At 33.2% G+C, this 22,285-nt stretch overlaps 3 protein-coding genes across 3 annotated transcripts; 2 read left to right on the top strand and 1 right to left on the bottom strand.

Annotated features, from left to right (window-relative positions):
- On the top strand, nucleotides 1–3,452 carry LOC126655965 (uncharacterized). The gene is made up of 6 exons (XM_050350386.2): nucleotides 1–212; nucleotides 301–437; nucleotides 971–1,323; nucleotides 1,679–1,775; nucleotides 1,867–2,145; nucleotides 2,272–3,452. The coding sequence occupies exons 1-6, from the start codon at nucleotides 77–79 to the stop codon at nucleotides 3,256–3,258; spliced, it is 1,989 nt and encodes a 662-aa protein (XP_050206343.1). The 5' UTR covers nucleotides 1–76; the 3' UTR covers nucleotides 3,259–3,452.
- Nucleotides 3,453–10,100: 6,648 nt separating this feature from the next.
- LOC126655820 (F-box protein SKIP14) lies at nucleotides 10,101–13,358 on the top strand. The gene is made up of 2 exons (XM_050350129.2): nucleotides 10,101–11,686; nucleotides 12,155–13,358. The coding sequence occupies exons 1-2, from the start codon at nucleotides 10,805–10,807 to the stop codon at nucleotides 12,695–12,697; spliced, it is 1,425 nt and encodes a 474-aa protein (XP_050206086.1). The 5' UTR covers nucleotides 10,101–10,804; the 3' UTR covers nucleotides 12,698–13,358.
- Nucleotides 13,359–13,853: 495 nt separating this feature from the next.
- LOC126656588 (probable pre-mRNA-splicing factor ATP-dependent RNA helicase DEAH4) lies at nucleotides 13,854–22,002 on the bottom strand. The gene is made up of 17 exons (XM_050351184.2): nucleotides 21,738–22,002; nucleotides 21,550–21,642; nucleotides 21,340–21,444; nucleotides 20,774–20,991; nucleotides 20,253–20,305; nucleotides 20,032–20,148; nucleotides 19,612–19,703; nucleotides 19,354–19,440; nucleotides 18,285–18,499; nucleotides 17,971–18,063; nucleotides 16,966–17,089; nucleotides 16,378–16,525; nucleotides 15,990–16,059; nucleotides 15,242–15,396; nucleotides 14,623–14,798; nucleotides 14,268–14,546; nucleotides 13,854–14,134 (listed from the first exon to the last, which is right to left on the bottom strand). Exons 1-16 carry the CDS (start codon nucleotides 21,935–21,937, stop codon nucleotides 14,390–14,392), a joined length of 2,103 nt encoding a protein of 700 aa, XP_050207141.1. The 5' UTR covers nucleotides 21,938–22,002; the 3' UTR covers nucleotides 13,854–14,134; nucleotides 14,268–14,389.
- Nucleotides 22,003–22,285: the final 283 nt, after the last annotated feature.

Here is a 22,285-nt window from a genome sequence, read left to right as displayed (position 1 = left end):
CTCTCTCCTCTTCTCTCACTATTTTTCGATTTTCCCCGTTTTTCTCGTTTGTGTTTGGTTACTGAGAAAATCAACAATGGCTCCGAAGCCTAAAGGAAAACCGGCTGCGGCACCGTCACAACCTCCTCCGGCGATTGAAGATCTCTTCACTACCCTCAATAAACACATCCAGCGATCTGACTACGAGCAAGCCGTCAAAGCCGCAAATCAAGGTTTAGTTTGGAACTTTTAATTCAATTTTTTGTTTATTTTTGCCCTTGAAAAATTAATCAATGTGTTGTTGTAATTGCTGTTTTGAAGTTCTGACGGTTGCTCCCGGTGACGAAGACGCGCTTCGATGTAAACTGGTTGCGTTAATCAAGGCTGATAATATTGATGCTGCTCTTACTACAATTCAGTCAACTCAAAAACTGAACTTCAATTTCAGTTTCTACAAGGTAATTGAAGCGCCTATTTTATGGTAATTTGTTTGTGTTGGTGATTGCCGGTGACGGAGCCATGATTTTAATATTAGGGGCTAAATTGCAATATGTAATATATGGAGAGGCAATTTTTACAAAGAGTTGGGGCCAAATCGTAAAACATAAAGATTTATGTACTAATTCTAATATTTTTGGAAAGTTTCCGTCAATGGTGATTGCTAGACATTATATTTGATTAAATAAATGTAATGTAGCTTTCAAATTGTGTTTTTGTCAGTGATGGAGCTAGGATTTTAATATTAGGGGCCGAATTGCAATATGTATCAGATGGAGGAGGCAATTTTTACAAATAGGAGGGGCCAAATCGTAAAACATAAAAGATTTATGTACTAATTTTAATATTTTTGGCAAGTTGGAGCGGACCATGGCCATCCCATGCCCCCCTCTCCCTTTATTGCTAGACATTTTCTTTGATTAAATAACTGTAATGTAGTTCTCAAATTGTGTTTTTAATCGAAGTGAACGGCTTATTTTTTTTATCTGGATAGGCATACTGTTATTACAGACAGAACAAGTTGGATGAAGCTTTGGAGTTGTTGAAAGGCCCCGAGAAAAACTCTGAAGCAATGCTGTTAGAATCTCAGATTCATTATCGTCTTGGAAATATGGATGCTTGTATAGATATTTATCAGAAGCTTCAAAAGTCCAACATTGAGTCGCTGGAAATTAACCTTGTTGCTAGTTTGATTTTGGCTGGAAGGGTTTCTGAAGTTCAAGGTATGATTGATGCTAACCGAATTAAAGCAACAGGCACCTTTGAGTTGGCATACAACGTTGCGTGCTCTTTAATTGAAATGAATAAGTACAATGAAGCTGAACAACTTTTGCTGACAGCCCGAAGGTGATGTACAGTTTTTTTGCTTGCTTATTGAATGGTATTATTTTTGTCCTTCATGTTTGCTTTGGTGCATTTTTTCACCACACTTTGATCATTAGTTAGTGGTGCTGATTAATTGCTTGCTTAGAAGTAAGAAATAGTGCGATGTTGCTATGGTGAAGACTCGAGGGTCCACAAGCTAGTCATAGGTTTTTCAATACTTTTGATTTCTGTCGTATGAAATATATTTGTTCATTTGCGACAAGCTGCTGCATAGAAACTGCTTCTATTTGTAGAAGTTGTTCTTTGAGATATTAATTATTCTCCTTTGATGTGATTATGGTGAATTAACATGACATTTCTTTCCATATTGTATCAGAGTTGGTCAGGAAACATTGATGGAGGATAACTTGGCTGAGGATGATATCGAGATAGAATTAGCTCCTATATATGTGCAATTGGCATATGTTCAGCAGGTAACGATATTGATGTTATGCAATTAGCTTATCATCTTTTAGTGATTTTGTTTAATTAATTGCCAATAATGCACATAGCTTATTGCATCAGCTATTAGGAAGACCACAAGAAGCAACGGTGGCCTACACAGATTTCATTAACCGAAATCAGGCAGACGAGTCATCTCTTGCTGTTGCGGTTAACAACCTTGTTGCTGCGAAGGGAACAAAGGATGTTTCTGATAACTTGAGGAAACTTGATCGGCTCAAAGATAAAGATGCTCAAGGTTTCCAGCTTTCTCGTGGACTTGAAAAGCTTTCTCTAAAGCAAAGGGAGACAATATATGCAAATCGTGTGCTTTTACTTCTCCATGCTAATAAGATGGAGCAGGTTCTACTGATATTTTTTGCATTTTGTAGTTTGCAACTGTATCCCCATCTTCGTGTTTTATGAAGAATGAGTTTATAGTTTCTCAGCATTTGCTTATGACTGGTGTTTTTTGTTAATGTCAACCAGGCACGGGAAATTGTTGCTACTCTGCCAGACATGTTTGCTGACAGTGTGATGCCAGTGCTGTTTCAATCTGCAGTCTTGGTCAGGGAAAATAAGGCTAATAGAGCAGAAGAATTAATGGGACAGTTTGCTGAAAAGTACCCCGAGAAGTCCAAGATTGTTCTTCTTTTAAGGGCACAAGTTGCTGCTGCTGCCGGCCATCCTCAAGTTGCAGCCGACTCCCTTTCTAAGATTACTGATATTCAGCACAAGCCTGCCACTGTTGCTACTATTGTAGCTCTTAAAGAACGAGCTGGAGATATCGACGGTGCCTCCGCTGTATTCGATGCCGCTATTACATGGTGGTCAAACGCCATGAACGAAGACAACTACAAAAACAAGCTGGATGTCATAATGCATCAAGCTGCTTCCTTCAAAATCAGGCATGGACGGGATGAAGAGGCAGCCCATCTATACGAGCAGCTTGTTAAAACCCATGGGACCATTGAGGCATTTGCCGGGTTGGTAAGTACTGTCGCGCACATTGATGTTGACAAGGCAGAAACTTACGAGAAGCGGCTGAAACCTTTACCAGGTTTGAAAGGGATCGATGTGGATAGTTTGGAGAAGACTTCCGGAGCGAAACATGTTGAAGGTCCACATGTGTCCGTTGCTGAGGATGGCAAGAAAGAGAAACCAAAGAAAAAGAGAAAGAGAAAGCCAAGGTACCCTAAAGGATTTGATCCTGCTAATCCGGGTCCTCTTCCAGACCCGGAAAGGTGGCTGCCCAAGAGAGAGAGATCAAGTTACAGACCAAAGCGAAAAGATAAGAGAGCAGCTCAGGTGAGAGGATCTCAGGGTGCTGTATCTAGAGAAAAGCAGGAAGCTGGTTCTAGCGCCACCACTTCTAACACAGCCAATTCGAAATCAAGCCAAGCTACTACTTCCAAAGCATCTGCAGAACAGTCGAAGCCTTCATCCAAGTCGTCGAGAAAGAAGTCAAGGAATTGATACGAAGGCACAGGTCTATCTCTCGTGTTATAGAATTAATTAATACAAATTAAAACAAAGAGATCCTTTTTGGCTTAATTTTTCCAATTGTTTGTTATTTTGCTTTTAGTTAGAGCTGAGATTTTGGTTGTTTATTGTTGGCGGGTAGATTTAAATTTAAAGTAATTGCAAAATTCAGTAGGTGTTGTTCTTTTAAGTTTTTACATTATTTTTCTCATGAACTAGTTTATTTCTGTTGTAGCATTGATGTTGTGTTCTTGCTATTGCTTGTAGGCGCGTATAAAAAAACAAATCAAACCGCTATGACTGAATTTAACTGTTTTCGGTTCAGTTTCAGAAAAAAAGTTACATATTTTAGAGCTGGTTTGTTTCTGTTTCTGTCCGAACCTGTGGGAACTAGACAGGTCTAATTAAAATGTGCTAGAAAAATTTGATGCAAAGCCGTTTTCTTTTTTATCACGTCGACTTTTAATTCTATATTTATACATAAATTATTGTTACATATATTCGAGCTGGTTGCTTCTGCTACAAAAAAATTGGTTTGTAAATTTTCTGCAGTTTTTTGGGGTAGCAACACATCTTTAATGGTGATTTTTTTCTTCTGATCCCTATACTTTTTCTTTCGCGTCAAATTTGATGCGAAATTTATGGGCTAAATCTGAATGGCATTGAATTGATGAGTCTTCTGCAGTTTTTTATAGTTTTCTTCTTCACTGCAATTTTCTGAGATACTGTTAGTTGTATGCAAAGCAGTTTTTTTTTTATATACTAGAAAGTATATGGCTTATTAAGGGAATAAGCATGCGATACATAAAGTGTTTTTCTGATTCTAGTTTGAGATGGTTATATCATTTTCTTTTTCAAATATTTTTAATTATGACAAAAAAATATTGAAAAATTTAGGCCTCACTTGATTCGTTTACTAGCAATTTTCGGGAAGTTAACTTTCCGAAAAGTATAATTCCTGAAAAGTTGACTTTCCAGGAAGTTGATAGAGGTTGCTTGTTTTGATTTTTATTTTTTAGTAAGTATGAAATTGATTTTAATATGATATACTATAATTTTAATTAAAAGATAAAAACGTCCTTTGATAATTTTTATATTGTTAAACAAACAAGTATTGTCTTTTTTAAATAGAGCAATAAATATTTTAATTATCGTTTATTAGCTCGTCTCTTATGATTCAATTACTATTTAAAAGAGTTTTAAATATTAAAATTAAAAAAATTAAAATTTTATAATTTAATTTCACATAATATAAAGATTATCGATAATAATATTAAATAATTTTTTTAATTTGATTATAAATAGTAATTATAAACTAAGACAAGTATATTTTTTGAACAAATACAAATATCTTTTATACGAGTTTTAGAAAAAAAAAGGAATAGCTAAGGATAAATTAGAAAAATACTATAAAAATGCTAGGAAAATTATATTTACCTAGGTTTTGCTAGGGAAGTTACTTTTCTATTTAAAAAGAAGTCAAATATCCAACTTTCCGAAAAGTAAAGTTCATAATTAGAACCAAGTAAAAAAATTGATACTTCCCGACAATTGCAACTTCACTAATTTATTTACCCCCAACCAGGCCTAAGTTTTATAAAGTCAAAACAACATTAAAAGATACTCCCTCCATTTTTTTTAATTGTCACTTTTGAATAAATTGTTAGGATTAAGAAAGTGAGTTTTTGTCTTAAATTATAAGCATAAAGACTAGTTTAACCCTATTTATAAACTCCACTATTGAAAAATTTAATTTTAAAAATAAAATTCTTAATTACACAATTGGATGATTTAGTTTTGAAAATTGAACTTACATTTAATGAAGTGATTTAATAAGAAGGTTAGACTTGGAAGATTATTGTAAAAGTCACATAGAAAACCTAAAGTGACAACTATTAATGGATAAATATATTAGTCTAAAGTGACAACTAAAAATGGATTGCAGCCGTTTAAAACTTGGGGACAGAGTTTACCTCCCGCAAGGGACCTACACAGCTCGAGTGGGGATTAGTCCGAATGTAGAAGGTTTAAAGGTGTCGTCTCATAGTTGAGATCCGTTCAGAACACCTTATGTATCCTGTACCAAAAAAAAATGGATGGATGGAGGGAGTAGATGTTTTCAAATTTACTATTTCAGTGCGACTTTTATTTATTTTATACAGTATTAAAGTTTTACCTTTTAAAAAATAAATCAAGAGAGTGACTTTGACCATTTTTAGATCACCGTACTACAAGTAAAGTTAAAAATAAATTTTAAATTTATTGATATAATTTGTCAATTTAATTTTTATGTATATAAATGTATCATTGCACACACATAAGCACCATTTTTTTTACTAACATCACTCATAAATTTAAATAAAAATGGGAATTATTTTGCATTTTAGCATATATAACTTTTTGCCGAAAAATGAGATTTCATTAAAAAAAATGACTTAAAAAAGGCTCGATTCTAGCCACAAACGTTGAGCTAGAGGATTATATCAATGATTAAAAAATGACTAATAATATTGTTCGATACATTTTAAAAAAGCTAGAACACTGATATTAACAAAATAAAAAAAAAACACAAACACTAAAACAGAAAAATTAGAAATATTAAGACACCAATAATGTAGTTTTTCCTTTTTATAAACTTAGTTTGGCTGTTTGTTTGAGTTGCTAAGGTGTCAAATATAGGAAGAGAAATTTGCCACTCATCACAAAAAGATAGAAGCTGGGTGCTTTGGCATAGCTATGGTGCTTATACCAATCCACTTGTACCATAGTTTCAATTTGGTTGCATATTAGTTTCTTCTGGTCTTGTCTTTTTTTGGAGTAGGGGGAAATCACATGGACACTTCGACCAAGGGGCCCTCACCTTTGTATTTTGATGTTTTCCATCTCGACGATACTCAAATTCCAACACAATTTCTATGGGGTTAATTTTATAAAAAATCATGAAATTTATACGAAGTTTCATTTTAATCATGACTTTTAAAAGTTGTCAATATAAAACCATAACTTTTTTTTTTAAAATCTATCACCGATTATTTTCCGGTATATTTTTACCTTTCAATTTTTTTTCAAATCAGCCGGATTCCGGTTGCCACGTCAGCAAATATACACTGAAAATTAATTTGGTGATAGATTTGAAAAAAAAAATGAAAGTTTATAGTTTTATATGACAACTTTTAAAATTCGTGATTAAAATGAAATTTCGTGTAAAAGTTATGATTTTTTTATGGAATTAACCCATTTATATATTACTAAATGGTAAACTAGCTAGAGCTAACATATTTCTCATTAAATTGAGAATATTTTAGTTGTGATATTTTCTTTTTGAAAATATATCATATTTAGATAAACATCAATGTATAACAAAAAAGCAATAAGTGACATAAATGTACACTAAATTATGAATTTTACAAAACACTTTAAATCTTAGCAATGTCTGACACGGATTATTAATTATTTGCGATTTGAAACACAAATAATTTTTTGATAAAAATATGTTGACATGGACACAAAAAAATACATAAAATATTGTCCAATGTTTCGAATTGTAAAAAAACAACAGTTCAAATTTTACATTGTCAAAATTTAAAATTTATATATAATTATTAAATACACTGAAATTTATAAATATTTTCTAACTAATCCTAATTTACAATTACAAATTTAACCGAAAGAGAGAAGAAAATTCTGATATCCTTATAAATTAAATCAATTTAGTTGAAATGTTGTATTGATAATCCAAGGTTTGGTCAGGATAGTTATTGATTAGTCTGAATGCTTATTTGTCTCATTATCATTTCTTGTCAACCACACCCAACAAACAAATAACAGTCATTTAAAAATATGAAGCAAATTCTTTATATATGTCGGAGAATCAATGGATGGTAAAGTACATAATAAAAAATAATTTATATTTAAGCATATATAAATATAATCTTCTGAAATATTAAATTTAACTTTATAACCTTTTTTTTTATATATATATATATATATATATATATATATATATATATATATATATATATATATATATATATATATATATGAAAAAAAGCTCGTTCTTGCTTCCATATGTAACAATTAAAGATAAAACTATCTTAAATTAGAATAGATAGCCCAAACTGACAACTAATTTTTCTAATAGATATTTTTTTTAATAATATAAGCAAATTTATAGTAAATTTAGTGCTGGGTAGATATTAAGTTTGAAATGCCGGAAAATCACATGTGACTCAAAAGTTTAAACTTGACAAAATTATTATTTCGCGACTAATTAAAATACTAAGGATATTGTAGCAGCTTATTTTATTATATAAATACAATATTGACCAATGTTAATTTAATTAGGGTTAATTCCTTAAAAAACCCCCACCTTGCACTTTTTCTTCGTTTATACCCTGACCTTGTAAAAACACCATTTGTACCCAATTTTGGGTTTTTATGTTTCATCTCTACCCAAAAGCATTAAATTGTACTTTTTTCATTTGGAAAAGAGTTTAAAACATACTTTTTTCTATTTTAAAATATACAAATAAATCCTTAAACTTAAAAAATAATCAAATACATCCAAATAATTAATTAATTTTTTTAATTTGATAAAATAATAAAAAAATTAAAAAAATTATTATTATTTTTAATTTTTTTTTGTCGGAAATATTTTTAAAAAAGTTGAAAAAATTAAAAAAAAATCGAAATATTTTTTAAAAAAACTAAAAAAAATTATTATTATTTTTAATTTTTTTTGTCGGAAATATTTTTAAAAAAGTTGAAAAAATTAAAAAAAAATCGAAATATTTTTTAAAAAAACTAAAAAAAATTATTATTATTTTTAATTTTTTGAAAAAGATGGTATTTTTGTACTATTAATAACATTAATATCTAATTCGTATATAAGTTAAAAATGAAGGATTGTTTTAAACTTTTTTCAAATGAAAAGAGTACAATTTAATGCTTTTGGGTAGAGATGAAACATAAAAACTCAAAATTGGGTACAAATGGTGTTTTTACAAGGTCAGGGTATAAACGAAAAAAAAATGTAAGGTGGGTATTTTTTAAGAAATTAAGCCATTTAATTATTATGCAACTAATTAGTTTATTTAAGTAGTTAAGTATGTAATTATGATAGAAAAGCTAAATATTTTAGCATTTTTTATGAGTGTCATGAAGCCACGTAAAAGGGTGACAGTAACTCTAAGAATGGATGCTTACCTTTACGTACAAGGAGATCTAACTTCTTAATCAAGGAGTTTACTTGAATGTTCAGCCAAACATTTTTCCAATTTTTAATGTGATGGAATATTTTTTTTAATTGTTTTGATAACTTCCTGGAGAAGTAGTTGTTTTTACTTTTACTATTTATTTTAATAATTGATCATATTTTTAAAAGAAATTAAGGTTTAACAGTGGTTTAAAATAACTGTTTGGCGAATATTAAACTTAGGAGGATACTAAACTATGCGGAAGTTTTAAAATAGGCATTAAACTTTTTTTTTTGGTTATAAAATAAGTATTAAACTAAACGAAACGTTAAAAAATGGATTCTCAACCACTTTTTACTGACGTGACTTCTTTTTTCGTCCAATCAATAATGAACACATGGCTGAAAGTATTTATTTTATAACGTTTCGTATAATTAAGTATCCATTATATAAAAAAAAATCATTATCCATTTTAAAATTTTCATATAGTGCAGTACTCTCATATTAATATCCATTGTTTGGCTAAGCAAATTGTTTAATCGTAAAATTTCATCTCAATGGATAAGTTTATTGACATGTAGGAAAAAAAAAATTTAAACAATTTAAGCAATGTTTATTAGCTACCGAATCCAAAAGATTCCATAATCAAGAGCATCATTGAGTTGTTAATCAACTTTCGAATTATTTTATATATAATCTTTGAATTCAAAGTTTGATGCTATATCAACAATTAATAAAAAAAGGAGAAGAAAGGGAACGATAATTAAACTCTCCAGTTAGGAAGGAAATAAATTTGAATAGAATGAACGCATTTTCTGAATTTGCAACATATGATTACTGAATTTATTTTTTATTTTTTTTGAACGACTAACCTTAAAACTCTTTATTTTTAGGTCATGTTACCCCATAATTTATATTTTGATTGCAAAAAACATTTAGAAAATTTTTTAATTTATTTTTCGCATCCCTCACCTCCGATTTGTATTTCACGCGTTTTAAAGTACAATTATGAGATAATCTGACAAAAAATAAAAAATTTTGGAATTAATTGCTAAAAAAATAAAAAATGGATTAAATGACCCTAATCATAAATTTAAGAGCGCGTTAATTTTTTGTTCAAATAAATTTAACATCGGTGGAAACCTTTACAGTTTTTTTTTAAGTTTGTATGCTGAAGATTTTCCGTTGCTTGTATGGAGTAAAATTTTATTTTTTTTAATTAAATTGAGGGATTTTAATCAACGTTTTATAATTATTCTTGCATATAGTAGATTCTTGAACAAGTTTGGATAAACTAATGAGCTTTTCTTAAAATATCTAAGTTTTTTTATTAAAAGTATTCAATATGCAACGTCCCTAAAAGATGATTTAAAATTTATTCCTATTATTTAATTTTTTTTATAACAAATATTTTTGACATAAAAAAAAGGAGGGAAGTGAGAAGAGAGAGAAGATCTCCCGCCACAGTTTCCTGCGCAAAGAAAGACTTTCAAAGACAACCGAAAATTCACACCTGACACGTGTCATAGTAAAAAATTATCCCATTAAAGCCACAAATTTATTTTTCACCGTTACTTTTAATATTTACCCTTCTCAAAATTTTAACCCTCCTTTTTATTATTTATTACAATTCTTATTATTATTAATCTTTTATTTCTCCCTCAAAGATTTGTTCTTGTTTCTATTTTCTCGCGTTTTTTCTCATTCGTCTCTCTTTTTTCCAATCTTGGATCGAATTCCTTCCAATTTTTCACAACCCATTATCCCCAATCACCTCCCAATCCAAACCCAGATTTTAGTTTCTTTCAATTCCCACTAATTTTCGTTTTCTAATTCAAGAATTCGATTCCAAGAAGAGCATAATTTGTTCTTGTTCTTGACGTTATCTGTCGATTTCAGTCGGTAAATTCAATTAGGGTTTCTTTAATTTTGCTCTGTTATCGCTTTCTTTGATTACCCAGATTCTAATTTTTTTTGTTTCGATCTTTGTTTGGTTTTTTCTTGTTTTTACAAACCCTAAAAAATTATCCAAAATTTGATATCGAGCCTGTTCTGTTCTTATATTGTATAGATGGAAAATTAAAAAAAAAGTGTAATTTGTATCTTTAATTTTTTGTTGTTAGCTGATTTTTTTAGGGTTTTGTTTTAGATAGAATTGGAATTGAACAAGAAAGAAACTCTGTGAAATTTTTGGTTGCGTTGTTTTAGTTTGCTAATCTTAAATTGAGGGCTTTCTTGTTTAGATTAATTAGATCTCGTCGAATTTTTTCGAAATCTTTTTACCCTTATCCGGGTTTTGTTGCTGTGTATATATGTAGGAATTTTTTTTTAGAAAAATCTTAGGAATGGCCTTGAATTTTTCTCGTCGACCCCTGTTTTCGCGGCATTTACCTGAGGAAAATTTGGTTTCTCCAATGAGGATTGCCAATGGTTACCTTGTTGATGACAAGGTTGAGAATTGCTTTGACTATGGCTGTGGCTCACAGGAGTCTGTGCATAAGGACATTCTTGATCTTTTGCCATCAGATCCTTTCGGAATGGATATAAGCACAACGTTTACTGCTATTACGGGTTGGCTTGAGGATTTGGAGGTAGATTATGGTGGGTATAGTAATGATCATGTTGGTTCTAGTGACACGAGTTATCAGTTGTTTGCAGGTTTGAATTATATCTGGAACAATGCAATGCGGTTTCAGACGTTCCCTGGGAACGCGAAGTTTGATTATGGCTTGAATGCAGCTGGTGGTAGATTTGGTGATGAGAATGTAGAGTTCGGGGGTGCTTGTGCATCTGGCCATGGTGCTTTTGATTTGGCCTCTAACATGGAGGACAATTTTAGTATGGGTAATGAATTAATGGCCAGTAACGATGTAGGTAATGATATTTGTGAGAGGAATGGAGGGTCTCATGAGAGTTGTAGTAGTGTTTGTTCTGATGGAGTTGACCATCGACCTTTTGGTTTTGCTCTTCGTTTTCTTGATGTGCAAGATCTTCTTGCTGTGGAATCAGTTTGTAAATCGTGGCGATTAATGGTTCAAACTGATACACTTTTATGGAGGAATTTTCATATAGATAAACCATTGAATGATAAGATTACAGATGATATTCTTTTGCAATTAACTAATAGGGCTCAAGGTACCTTGCAATCTTTGAGCCTGGTAAAGTGTTCACGGATCACGGATGAAGGTTTGAAGCACGTGCTTCAAAATAATCCTACGTTGACCAAGGTGAGTTAATTGTTTTTCATTTGGATATTTAAGAATGTGCTGACTATTCTTGATACTTGTTCTTGAACTGTTTTAACATGCTGTAGAATGAGTTGTAGGTTAATTTTGAATTACACTAATTTACTGTTGGCGTCCTAGTACTCTACAAGCGTTGGGGAGTTTGAAATGTAGTTAGGAGTCTAAAAATCTCATATGTTGTGTTAGTGCAATAAACAGTGCAGCAAACAATTATGAAAGCCGGTTTTAGCATCTTGTCCTTTAGGCTTTATGTTGATTTTGCCTTTGTTACTTACAACATAACAATAATGACAGCCGGTTTTAGAATCTTGTCTTGTAGGCTTTACATTGATAGTTGGATGTGTAAATCATTCTATCTTGTATCTCATTTTGTTTTTATTGAGTTGAATTTGTGATTGTTGCAGTGATTTTTCTATATGATTTGATGCTAATATGTTATCCCATATGCAGCTAAGTCTACCGGCATGTACTAGACTCAGTATTGATGGAATCATAACCAACTTAAAGGAGTTTAAGCCACTGGGCACGGTAGGGGTGAAGCAGTTAAAAATTGGTGAAATCAAGAGTGTGTCAAAGGAGCAGTTTGAAGAACTAAAGTTCTTGTTAGGCACAGATGGCCAGGTGCGGCAGAGTGTCCACAAGCCGCGTTTTTATCACAAAGGGTATTTTTCATGTGAGGATGATCGTGCTATTGATATTGAAATGTGCCCTAGATGCGAGCACTTCAGATTAGTATTTGATTGTCCTGCTGAGGGCTGTCAAAAAAAGGAAAATTCCCCTCAGGCATGCAGAGCATGCATGATTTGTTTATCTCGGTGTGCGCAGTGTGGCTGTTGCATCAATGACGGTGACTTTTTTGAAGAAACATTCTGCCTTCAGTTACTCTGTTCACGTTGCTCACCCAAATATCAAGAGAAGCACGACAACAAGATTTCCCCTCCGAAGTCTGTCGCTCTCCATGAATCTAGCTGCAGCATGCGTCTTCACGGCTAGAGTGAAATACCTGTATGTTTTCTGGTTTCTTATTATGGGGAGAAGATGTGAAGAATCATTATATAGTGGCCATCTAGTATTTTGGTTTCCTTTTGGTTCTCCTTTTTACCTTTACCTTCTGAGATTACTTACTGACTGGGATGCGCATTATTTGTGTAATTCGAGTTCAATTCTTCTAGTTGGCATGTGTCGAGAACGTGTTAGTTGGCCTGTAATGTTCAGAGTGGGATCTGAATCATTTAGTGGTGTGCTAGAGAGAAGTTCATTGGTGACTCGTTCTGGTGTTCCAGAGATGAGTCATTGTCGTAAATGAGCTTGTATGCTGCCCCCGATCTGTTCCTGTATGTTATCTTTGTTTGTGTTCCTGCTTGGGGAGCTGCTTGTGCAATGCGGCTTGAATCATTATCGCTGATGGTTATGGATGAAGCTTTGGGAAGCATGGATTCCTTGCTTCATTGACAGTGAATAAAATTCTTCTAGCTTACTTATAGAAGAGATTACGTGCCGTTATTGTTTGTATTATCTGTTAAAATGTAGAGGCATGTGTTTAGGTTGCTTGTTCCATTTTATGGAAGGTTTTTATGAGCGTCCTTCGGGGCGTTAAGTTTAACTTTTTTTTTCTTCTTTCGAATAAAGAAATAAATAAACTAGCCCTTTAATATGTGCTATTGGTTTGAATCTCTTTGAATATTGATTATGTATATTACAGGTTTGCTAAACTCAAATTATATTTGACAGAACTTGTATTAAGAAAGCATGCATGTACATATTCAGAGAACATGAGTATAGAAGACCATGGTGAATTCAACAGCATTACAAATTTCAATCTTATAATGTGTCAAGTTAATACATTATCACATTAATATTTTTATAAATGCATGAAAATATAATAAGTATTAAACTTGTTCATGTGCACAGTTGTATATTTAATATTCTCGGTTTTGTAAACAGGCAAATAATTAAATTTTCAAAAATTATTAAATAATTGAATTCGTTATACCGAGTTCTAATCGAGTACAATACTTGATGTTTAATTTCAAAAACTCAATTTGAAATCAAACGAGTCAATAATGAGTTGCCAAATTTCATTGGATTCTAATCCTTTGACACTCCCGGCAAATAAAGGAGAGCTGCAAAATTTGAAAAGACAGTCAAGAAACCAAATTATGTACATACTATTGAACATAAGAAACTTTATGGAAACTTTAAACAAACTCAATATTGTGGCCATGAAAACAACAGACTAATTAAGACTTCAGTGATTTTGTTTGCTTCATCTACTGGTAAGCTTGCAGAACTTAATGTAGATTTTTGAAATGTTAATGTTTGGCTCTTTCCTTTAGATACGAGTCAACAAGCATCGCAGCCCGAGTATCGATAATGCGCTTTAAGACCAAACTCCGGCAGAAAACTTCATACCATTTCATATTCCATGACCTGTTTTAAGTAAAAAAATCATACATGTAGCTGAGATCAGGATTCAGGAGTGCCAAAACCCAATCAAACTGAATAACCAAACCGCCAAATTCGGTGAGAGACAACTAGAGAGGGAAATGAAAGAGTCACTGACCCCAAGTTCTGTTTTGGCAGTTCCCTTTCAAGACGTAATTCCAGACGAAGAGGAAACTCAACCCAGAATTTGACAAGCAAATGCTGTCAATCTCTTGTATAAATAACAGATGACGGCCGTGCTCATTTCGTCGCTTTACGTGCAAGAAACCGATTCCTAGCTTCCTGGATTCTACGATCAGCATCATCGGGAACTCCAGAACGAGCAAGATCCTCTACCAATGGCAAGTCTGAGATCTTTCTCTCCGTTCCTTCTGTGACATTTTGGCCAAGACCACCACTGCACAACAAAAAGTGCAATGAGCCTCTGTTGTTCTATGCGCTTTTGACAATAATTAGTCAGTAGGAAAATTTACCTCAACTTGACAACATTTAGTTTCTTCAGCTTTTCCAGGATAGGATAAACCCATGAATTCTCCACAGCGCACACGTTGCGTAAGTATGGACGTGATGTAGCAATGAGCTCATGGTACAAAATGAAATTCGGAAACATTCCATAATCATCAGCTCTCAGAACAGAAGATGGATGCACCTGATACCATGAATAATAAGCTTTTGACTTATTTAAAGACGAAAAGAAAAAAAACTGGACTGCGGAACATTATGATGATGCAATGAACTTCCATTGGCTAATTGGCCACTGTATTAACTAAAATTTAAATGTTCATTTGACTAATTATTTTGTAGTCATATACCTAAAATGACATGCACCTACAAAACCGAAAACGTAGAGACCCGGAAAGCAGATGCAGGAATATAAGTTCTTTACCAGAGTCTCAACTATATATTCTCTAGGCCAAATAAATATTTATAATTATTTTCTCAACATATCTTTAACCGACAGTCCTCCAATCATTCCCTTCTGCAGACCAGCAGATAAGTTCTCTTATTAAAAAAATCAAATCAAACCGTCTGAATTATATTGATGTCCTACAAATAAGATCTTGAGATCAATATAATACAAATTTGTAATACCTGAACCAGTTGATGCTTGAATCCTATAGTTCTATAGCCATTATGATGAACCATCCTCTCAGCAAGTTTATTAGCATAGCCCACACACAAGGCTTTTCTCAAATTCGTATACTCTTTTTCGCCTTTCTTGTAGCCTGCCCTTACGTCTGATGATCCTGCTTGCGTATATAGAAAGAATCATTAGGGAAGTGAACAGAAATGGAAAAATATTGCCAGCAGCTGGAGAAAGCTGAAAATAGAAGGAAAAATTAAAGGAAAGAATACTGTAAACTGTCACAATGAATAAAGAATTCCCGAATCATCTGTTATTTTCACTACAAAGGTCCATAATTAATAATTGATACATCTGAGATGAACATATGAAAAAAAATTAAACTGCGCTGTTCCTGTCATGAAATTAGATATACATGAGGGCGGTAAAACTAAAAGTATTGCCTGGCAAAGAGATTGCTGTGACAAGGAATCAAAAACTCAATAAACATATGGACAAAGATTAAATCACAGTTAAATACCATAGAGGGAAATAAACAAGGGCAAAGCTATAAGGCCATAATATATTATGATCGGAAAATGAAAATACAAGGGGAAAAAAGTTAGATTACATTTGTTTTCTGATGACAAATACCGAAATATAAAACAACAGCACGTGAAAGAGGTTGACAAAAGAAATCAAAGTGGTTCCACTTTGCAAAGTATAAAATACCAGAACTACTTTTTTATAAACTATAAATACAAATAAAATACTGACCTTTAGCTATTTTCTGCATTATCTGACACAACTGTTTCCGAACGTCTTTGACAAACTTCATTCCTCGCCCCTGAAGATGGAAACTGCAATTGAAATTATAGCAGCCAAAAAAGTAGACATCCTATGGATAAAAAAAGGTAATGAGCATGTTTCTTGTCCTCTCCATCACCACCCTAGCAAAATCCTTAATTATCACATTGCTTAACCTTTTGGTCCATAAACAACAAACATCTGGGCTATATGTATCAAATTCATCTAGAATGATGGAGAAGATAGAGCAGCTCATACCATGTTTTGTTTAATTTCACTTTATAAGCTTAATGTAAAATTCCGTTAATGCTAGTGACTAAACTATTTTATATTCTCATGTTGCAAACCAGAAGGTTACCTGCAAACCGATCCTTTTGCACCAATCAATTTCATAGTCATTCAGATCCCAGTTCAGAAAAATCTGCAGCAGTTGGATGTGATCACCCAAACCATAGCCATCGGGAAGATCTAAGGAAGTGTGTTTGCGCTTCTTTTCGGTACTTCGGCTGCAAGAGGAAATGTAAGACTATGCCAAAGGATAATCCTTATAGGAAAAATAATCAGCTGGAAGGGTTCAGAGACAAAATGGAAGATTAAGTTGACCAATGCATGACATTTTGGGTTGCTACAAGAAGCTTTAAATACTAAGAGTCAGCATCAATACTTATTAATAAACAGCATGTGATTCTAGAGACCTGCATATCAGAATTTGGATGATGAAGTTCAAGAAATAGTCAAGACAGAAACCAAAGAACTAAAATGTGAAATATGGGAAACGGAACATCTAAATATTCAATTAGGACTTTACAGACTTGCAATTTTACAGAGATGAAATATTTCATGTCCTAACATTAGAATACATCACACGCAGTTGATCAAATTAGAAAAAGAAACATAAATAGTATCAAATTAAATCCTTCTCACCCTTATTTATGTTTGAACCAACCTTTGACCAGGAAGTAATGACGTTTCTGCTGATAACATCGCAGCCACAGTTAATGCCTGAGACAAGCAACCTTTATCATTTGCCTCCATCAAGGTTCTCGAAAGTGATGGCTCTAATGGAAGTTCTGCATATCGTAGAAAAGAATCAGTGATCTCAGGAAGTGTATTTGTGTATGCCATACAAAAGTTAGAAAGGTACAGCTTAGTCATGTGGTTATTGTTAGGAGACTTTTCAAGTCCCCACAGAAGTAATGGGAGAAAAAGATGAAAAATCATGAAGAACTTCAAGAAAATTAAGTAGAATGATGGTGGGTTGTAGTCTGGTCCTGAAACAGCAGTGCATATATTTTTCTGTGCTCATTATTTTACAATCATGGTTGTCATGGCCGACATAACAGTCTTGGCACGGAAGAAAAAAATCCACATGGCTGCCTCAAGTAGTATGGGAATAACATCTAGTTGATTGAGTCCATTAAACAGCCAGAACAAATTTCCCTAATTAGCTATCAAAGGAATTGTTTGAGAAAAATAAATTTCCATGAATATTTATCTTCAAAGCATGTTTGCTTCTAGTTGATGGGAGGAGATACAGTGTAGCTGAACATGGTGAAGATATTACGAATTGTCCAGCGCCACCAAAAACATAGATTTTTGGAGTATAGTAAGTGGAAATACAGATACATATAGACAAACTGTTTATTCTCATCATGGAAACCTGTTTCACAAGCTTTATGGTGCTTCAAAAGGTTAATGGCCACAACCAGCAAATATTTTAAATGTGAACCATTCAAACAGAAAATCTGCTAAAATGAATGAGATGTGAAGATGAAACATGACTGCTTTGCATACTGATAGTCTGATACAACTAATGGTAGTATCTCGGACCATTAACCAGAAAAGCTTAATTGCTACGATTGGTCTAAGTCACGCTTGAAAGAAGCACACGGTTTCCCTTCAAAATAATAGAGTTTAGGAGCATTATTAGTAAATCAAAGGGGGTGATTACCAGCCATTGTCCGCCCAACACTAGTAATTGATCCATTTTCATCAATAGCATCTATCAGATATAGTTGTTTCAAAGCATCTTCTAGAGATTCATCTGCAATTCAATGCCATTCAGATTTAGCCAATAAATGTCGCATCACATTTGATGATAATGAAAAAGTCTAGGGATCAGAGAACAGATGCATTAAAACAAATTGATCCAGCACATTATATTTAGGTGGTTCGAGAACTTAAGAAACTCATAGTGCAACAGGAAAGGACATGTATTTGATTCTCCACATAAAAAGTAAATAAACACAGAAAAGAAATCCTCACATGAAGGGGCATCAAGAAAATCAAACTTGAGAATATCAATATCCGGAAGATCTAATGACTTCAAGTAAAGGACACAGCCAGCAAGTGAAGATCGCTGTATTTCAGGAACAGTCACATCAAGGAAATCATCTTCGTAAACAAGAGAAGGGTATAATCTGTAGCATTTTCCAGGACGTGTTCTTCCAGCTCGTCCTGCACGCTGATTGGCTTGCACTCTGCACCGATCCAGAATGTAATCCAAAAAATTAAAAATAAAGAAATTGATTTGCATGACAAGTTCTTGTGTTTTATTACTGATAGAGAAAAATGGGAAAGTGATCACTCAACAAAAATTCTATTTTATTCTTTCTCTTTTATTTGCAAATTGTATCACGGAAGAACAATGTGATGGACATCCTAAAACCAAGCTTCCAGGACTTCAATAAATTCAAGTTAAAGAAAAAAAGAGGTCCTCCATTATTCTGAAAAAAAATGTCACCATTAAAGCTGTGTTTCTACCCAAAAATGCAGTATAATCAATAATGATGCCCCTGAAAAATTACTTCATAATTTCTTCCAGTCAAGGGCCTAGAAAATTTGCAAACCTATTTTTTTGTTGCAGAAGAAACCAGCTCGAAAATATGTACTAATGATTTCTGTATAAACCTAGAATTTAAAGTCGACGTGATAAAAAAGAAGGTTTAGCATCAACATTTTCTAGCACATTTTAAGATTTGTCCATTCCTACAGGTTCAAGAAACAGAAACAAAGAAGAGAAGAATATTATTGTTCCAAAGTGAAAATCCCTCTTTATATTTAAGCTAATATTTGGAAGAAAAACACAACGTGCATGCAGGAAGGGTTTCATTAACTTTTTGTCAAACACGGTTAATTCTGTTTGCACATGCTTAATAAGATTGCCCGAAGCTCCATTAAAATAAGGAAACAAAACATTGACTTTATACAAGATAGAGGGATAGCTTGAAATATGACAGCATAAGGATCAACAATAACCAAATATTAGAGCAGCAACGAACATAACATGTATGCCATGTCAAAAACATACATTATGGAAGTACTGAATACTTACTTGCTGATCTGTACAACATCAAGGGAGTACATGCCTGTTGATGGGTTGTACTGCCGCTGCTTCACATACCCAGAATCAATAACATACCTGTTGATCACATATAAAAGAACATAATATAGGATTTCAAAAGGCAAAAGAAGACAAACAAATTAGTAGAACTATCATATTGACATGAAGTTGCAATGATGTAAAACAAATTTTACATGCAAAAGACAATAAATAAAAACACAGCTTTTAAGCAATTACAGGTTTCCTTACACAACGCCATCAACAGTCAAAGAAGTTTCAGCAATATTTGTTGCAACAATTATTCGCCTACAATTAGGAGGTGGAGGAGTAAACACACGCACCTGTTGTGTCATAGGAAAGGTTAAGCCATCAATTAGAAAACTGAAAAAGTATAGAAAAAGTTGAAGGCGTCATGGTTACTTCGTCATGCTCACAGAGCATGGGAAGATAATTCAAGACAGATACAAAAAGTACCAGACTACAATAACATGTCTTCAGAATATTTCCATAAAGCATGTTTTCATCTGAACTTAGTCTATAGGATGTGAAAAAAATGCAACTTGGAACAACCCAAACATCGGATATCTTCGTAGCATGCATTTAATTGTAGAAACAAGCTCATTCTATCACAGCATGGAAAATGTATAAGAAAAGAAAAGGGCGACATGCCTGATGTTCAGGTGGCAAGGAACCATGGAGTGGAAGGATTATTGCATCCATGCAGGACCCTTCCTCTAGGCTTCGGACTCTATCCTCCAGCTTTGCCACCAACTTCTCTATATCATCCTGCAATTGCACCAAGTCCACTTTAAGAGTCCCTTAAGCATCAAGTGATCCGCATTTAAACTCAATACGCAAACAGAAGTTCAGATAGGCAAACTTGACATCACCTGTCCAGTCATGAATATCAAAATGTCACCTTCAGGTTCACGAGCCTGTATATCTGCAAGGAACAGCAAACAAAAACAATCTCATAAACAAATTGAGTCATGTTAACGTATCGGAGAACAGATGGAATATGCTTACATCAATTTCAATCCTTGAAAAGGTGTTCAAAAGTTCATAATGAAATAGAACATAGCATGCATGTAGAAGAAGTGCTTCAACTATTTCAGTATATTCCATTTGATGTACAAATACTGACAGCCAAAGGTAAAAAAAGCACAAACTAAATCCCGTTGGACAAACATAAACATCCACCCAAACAGACAATTGATTAAAAAGGAACTCAATGTTTATCTGAACTTAAAAGTAAATTTCACCTTCGGTCCCTAATGCATGATAAAAGTTTCCAGCTCAAAAGAATATTGTTCAGCATTGGTTTGATATTCCAAATGAACAGCTAGAGATTATAGGACTGAAACATGATACTTATTTGAAGCCAAACACTTAAAATGATATTAAATCATACCAATAGCTGTTTTCAAACAAGACTCAATGTAGTTTGTAGGACGCTCATTGCTGTACTTTATCTCCACAGGGTATAACTTTCCAGGAACATTCAGTACGGGGCAACCCGAAAAGAATTCTGATACTTTTACACCATCTAGAGTAGCTGATGTTATGAGAACCTTTAAATTGGAGGCACGCAATTTAACCAAGCGTTTCATCAATCCCAACAAAATGTCCCTGATAAACGAGATACCAAAGCAAATCAATAAACTTAAAACATCAAAAGGCACATGTTAAAGTTCCCAAACTCTTAAACTCGATAACATCACTCTAGAATATAGAAACATTACATGTTGTAGATAATGACAACGTAAAAGACATAGAATCAAGCCTTAGTTTTAAATTTGATTGAGCTATCGCGAAATTGCAAAATCGTGTAGCGTGGATTCATTTAAGTTTAAAAACAATCCAAGAAATGAATTCAACAAACTATAACTTGTAACCTCCAACATATTTATCAAATAGAAATCAATTAACTTAGGTTATTGCATATCTAGACTTTTCTCGATATAATCCCAATCTTACGTGTTCAGACTCCTCTCATGAGCTTCATCCAATATAATGACAGAATACTGATTAAGCTCCGGATTCGACAAACTTTCTCGAAGAAGAACTCCATCAGTTAGATACCTAAACAATTAAAAACCCTAAAATAAGAACCAATGAACTTCCAACACATTATAAACATAAGCAAGCATAATAACAGCAAATGATCACTAAAGACGGCAGTATTACTTAATTCGAGTTAAATCCGACGTTCTATCTTCAAACCGAATCGCATAACCTACTTCCTCTCCAAGTGTAACCCCAAGCTCTTGCGCAACTCGTCTATAAGAACAAAATTAAGCAATAAGTTAGTAATCCAGTCATAATTCATTTAATCGAAGCAAAAAATAAATAGTATAATTGAAAAACTTGTTGACCTAGCAACAGTGACGGCAGCAACTCGGCGCGGTTGAGTGACGCCGATGACTCCGGCTTTGCTGTAGCCTCGGCGGTGAAGCATTTGCGAGAGCTGTGTGCTCTTGCCGGAGCCGGTTTCGCCGACGATAACGACTACTGGATTGTCTTCGATAGTTTTCAGAATCAGATCTTCGAATTGAACAATTGGAAGTTTAGCCATTGCTATTACAGAGCAAATTGCAGAGAGAGTGTTGATATACAACTGATTCACTGAAAGTCTGTTAATTAAAATTTTAGGCGGCTTCTGTAGACTGTAGCTAATTTCACATAAAACGGGGTCGTTTATGTAAGTAGAGCTTTTTTTTTGTGATGAAAATGTTTCTATTCAATTGGACTAGAAATATAATTGCATGACTATAATTCTTACAATATAATCGCACAAAAGTGAATACTCGATCATTTTATCTTTCTAATCAAATATGCTCGAATGATGGATTTTAACCGAAATGAATTTAGCTAAATTGATCAAAATTGTAAAAACATAAAGCCAAACTGACTATATAGTCAG

Source organism: Mercurialis annua, linkage group LG7, assembly GCF_937616625.2.
Source record: "Mercurialis annua linkage group LG7, ddMerAnnu1.2, whole genome shotgun sequence".
Classification (NCBI taxonomy): Eukaryota; Viridiplantae; Streptophyta; class Magnoliopsida; order Malpighiales; family Euphorbiaceae; genus Mercurialis; species Mercurialis annua.
The sequence above is the reverse complement of the archived record's forward strand: the minus strand, read 5'-3'. Positions and strand labels throughout refer to the sequence as shown.